Genomic DNA, 3,091 nt, shown 5'->3' on the forward strand with positions numbered 1-3,091 from the left:
GTGGTAATCCAATCCAATACAGAGCCACATTTCATGGTACCGGTAGCGGTACAGCGTTGCCACGCGCTGTAGGAATACAGATCAGAAGCATCATTGGTCAGTTCAGGGACCAAATGAACTATACGTACGTACATATTCGAAGCATCACTGTTCAGGGACCAATTGAACTCAGTGAGAGCACTGTACTACTTAGGGCATGTACAATACTGAGTGTTTATGGCTAGGTATTAAAAAAAGAAGTATTAAGTATTTATATAAAAATTCTAATTCTCAATGTAAATAAAGATTACAAGTGTTTAAACATGGTTAACTATTGTATTAACATTAATAAAATAACGGTGTTTAAGTAAACATCTGGCACTCCGCCTAAACATTTGTGCTAGTATACTTGAGAAAAAACCAATTTTTTTATAAACACCTCCTCTAAACCCTAATTATATATATGCTCTTACCGGACCAGCGGTGCAAGTTTAACAGCCCTTGATCCATTGGCCGGCGTTGTACTACCGGACTGTAGGGTTGCCTAACTTGCCGAGGCATGAGACATCATTCACCAACACCAAATGCGGTGGTAATTAAGCTCGTCGGTGGTGGCGTCGGAGAGCGGGAGCCAAACCAACCGCAGCGTGCGCGCCCGTGCCAACCATTGACGCCGCCGTACGATCGGGCCCGTCCTCCTCGGAACCCCCGCGCCCGGCATGGGAATCCCGCCCGGATTCGGAACACGGAGCAAAAGGCCTTCAAAGGCGCGACCAAAACCGCCCCCTCCCCGACGCTGCACAGCACCGCAGTTCCACTTCTCTTTGCCCGTGCCCCATTAACCTCGCGATTACGGAGTGATTAATCACGGAACGGAAAGGAGCAGCGATTAGCTCCCGAATCCACATGAAGATCAGCGCAGATCTGACCGCCGATTAACATAACCCTTTCCCCCATCATCATGGTAACCCAAAAGTCGCAAAAGCTCTATGCAGGCGGCTTTGTAGCCTTGCTGCAGGCTTTGCTCTCTGCTTAGCTAGTTCTTGACATCTTGTGTGCGGTGGCCGTCGGCTTTTTAGTCTCTGCACCCCTCCCCACCACCTTGTGCCTCCCCTTCCTTCTTCAACAACGCCTTGACAGCCTCAGCCCTCAAGGCCACTCCGCTCACACTGCTCGCTGCGAGGGCTAGCCGAAGCAAAGAGGAGCGGGAGAAGAAGAAATGGGAGCTGTGACGCTGTGCGACGTGGTGCAATGCCAATGCTGGTTCCTCGTGTTGCTGCTCTGCTTCCAGCTCCTGCACCCATCACAAGCTTTCGAGGTACGGTTATAACTTGCGGATGCGCTGCGGTATGCAGGATCGAGCAAGGTGGCATGAGGTAGCGTTACTAATTTGTCGCGGCAATGTGTTCAGCTGCGCGGCGGCTACGACGAGAAAAAGGTCCCATTGACTGCCATCGTACCGGACCCATCGCCGGAGCTGTCCGGCATGTCCCCAGCCCCGCTGGCCGCGCCGCCGCGGGTTTCAGGAGTTGGAGACGACGACATGCGGCCGAGGCTGCCGACGGAGCGGTGGAGGCGGGGGCGGGGCGAGGTGAGGCGCGGTGCGCACGCCCCGACGGCATCGGCTGGCTCGGCGCGCGCTCCCTCCCCCGCCCCCGCTGAGGCCGAGGCGCCGGCGCCGGACTCCGGGAGCGGCGCGGCGTTCATCAGGAGCAGCCCGGCCGTGCCAGTCCCGCGCAGCGTGACGGACACCGCCACCATCCTGCCCATGCCCGCCCCAGGCGAAAAGCGGCAGGTAGGTAGTGAGTGATACTGCCGCGGCGCGGCTCCGCCCATGCATGCATCATGATGCATCAGCGCACTTCTACTCCTTTCTCTCCTTTTTTTTTCCTTCTCCTCCATTTCAACTTCTTTTGTAAACAGTAACTTTTAAAAGCCATTCTATTTCGTTCATTCCATCTTGATGATAATTCTCTCTCTAACTTGCTTGTTCTTGATGATACTTAATTTTCTTCATGCAGGAGATGGGGGCGGCCACTTCGGTTCGAGCCGGGATGGTGCCGCTGATGCTTGGGTTCATCGTGATGGCACCTTTTGGGCTTTAAGCTAGCAATAGCGATTCTACTGTTTGCATGCTCATTGTAATATTAAATCTTATCCATCTATTTCAAATCGAAGATCGAATGTCTCACATCGTTTTAAAATCACTTTAACTTCATTTACTGTGAAGTCAATGATCCCAATTCAAATAACATAGATAAAGCTTGTTCCTTTATCTTCTTTCTCCCGTTTCTTCCTGCGCGGCCCCTGTTCTGATCCTATGTAAACAAAGCTCTTCGTTTTCCTTTTATTTTGAGAACATTTACAGTACACTATGATACTAAATGATGGAGAGTATCATTGTTGTGATCCAATCGTCCATTTTAGTAGATATTATTGTAATTATCTTGATACCCTTAGGGGTAATTACGTCATTGACTGACCGGACTTCGGACTTTCGTCACCCATCATTGACCGACCGACGGAGGGTGGAAACCCTAATAAATGAAATGAACAGAATAAGTGAAAGCTTATCTGAAGAATAAACTAACATTTTGATCTTCCCTAATTAAACATATAATTTACAAGTTTATCATAAAATTTTTTCCAATCCTACCCTTATGATACCCATGATACTCTTTAATGATACCCATAATATTGATGGACGATAGAGTATCATTGGGCTAATCTAAACCACCGAATAAAGAAAATAAACGATATGCACTCATTTAGATGTACTGTAAAAGTTCTCTTTATTTTAGCCACGTTCGTGTCTTGCTTTCTGATTAACATAGCAGATGCTACTGCTTTCGTGCACGTCAGTGTCCTATGCAGAGCAAAGCATTGCAAGGTATATACAGTGACACTGAGGGAAAACGTATCCTTGACCTAAGAATTAACGTGACTTAGCTCCTCCACGTAAGCACTTATAAACTTTATACTCCCTCCTTTCAAAAATAGCAGGTGTATTTCTTTTTGGAAAAGTCAAACTTTGTGTACTTTAACTAATATTTAATTAAATTATAGGAATGTTTAGTATATAAAAATTATACAGTTAGGTTCAAAATTCAAA

At 47.7% G+C, this 3,091-nt stretch overlaps 1 protein-coding gene across 1 annotated transcript; it reads left to right on the forward strand.

The window, feature by feature from the left end:
• The first annotated feature begins 786 nt into the window (after nt 1–786).
• Nucleotides 787–2,275, forward strand: LOC133920515 (uncharacterized). Its single transcript, XM_062365128.1, has 3 exons — nt 787–1,297; nt 1,391–1,774; nt 2,001–2,275. Exons 1-3 carry the CDS (start codon nt 1,199–1,201, stop codon nt 2,082–2,084), a joined length of 567 nt encoding a protein of 188 aa, XP_062221112.1. The 5' UTR covers nt 787–1,198; the 3' UTR covers nt 2,085–2,275.
• The last annotated feature ends 816 nt before the right edge of the window (nt 2,276–3,091 follow it).

The sequence above is a fragment of the Phragmites australis genome, chromosome 6 (genome assembly GCF_958298935.1).
Source record: "Phragmites australis chromosome 6, lpPhrAust1.1, whole genome shotgun sequence".
NCBI classification, from domain to species: domain Eukaryota; kingdom Viridiplantae; phylum Streptophyta; class Magnoliopsida; order Poales; family Poaceae; genus Phragmites; species Phragmites australis.

Coding starts and splice junctions, on each gene's coding strand:
- LOC133920515 (XM_062365128.1), top strand. CDS start 1,199: ATGGGAGCTGTGACGCTGTGCGACGTGGTGCAATGCCAATGCTGGTTC. Junction 1,298..1,390: donor ACCCATCACAAGCTTTCGAG/GTACGGTTATAA, acceptor CAATGTGTTCAG/CTGCGCGGCGGCTACGACGA. Junction 1,775..2,000: donor CCCCAGGCGAAAAGCGGCAG/GTAGGTAGTGAG, acceptor TTCTTCATGCAG/GAGATGGGGGCGGCCACTTC.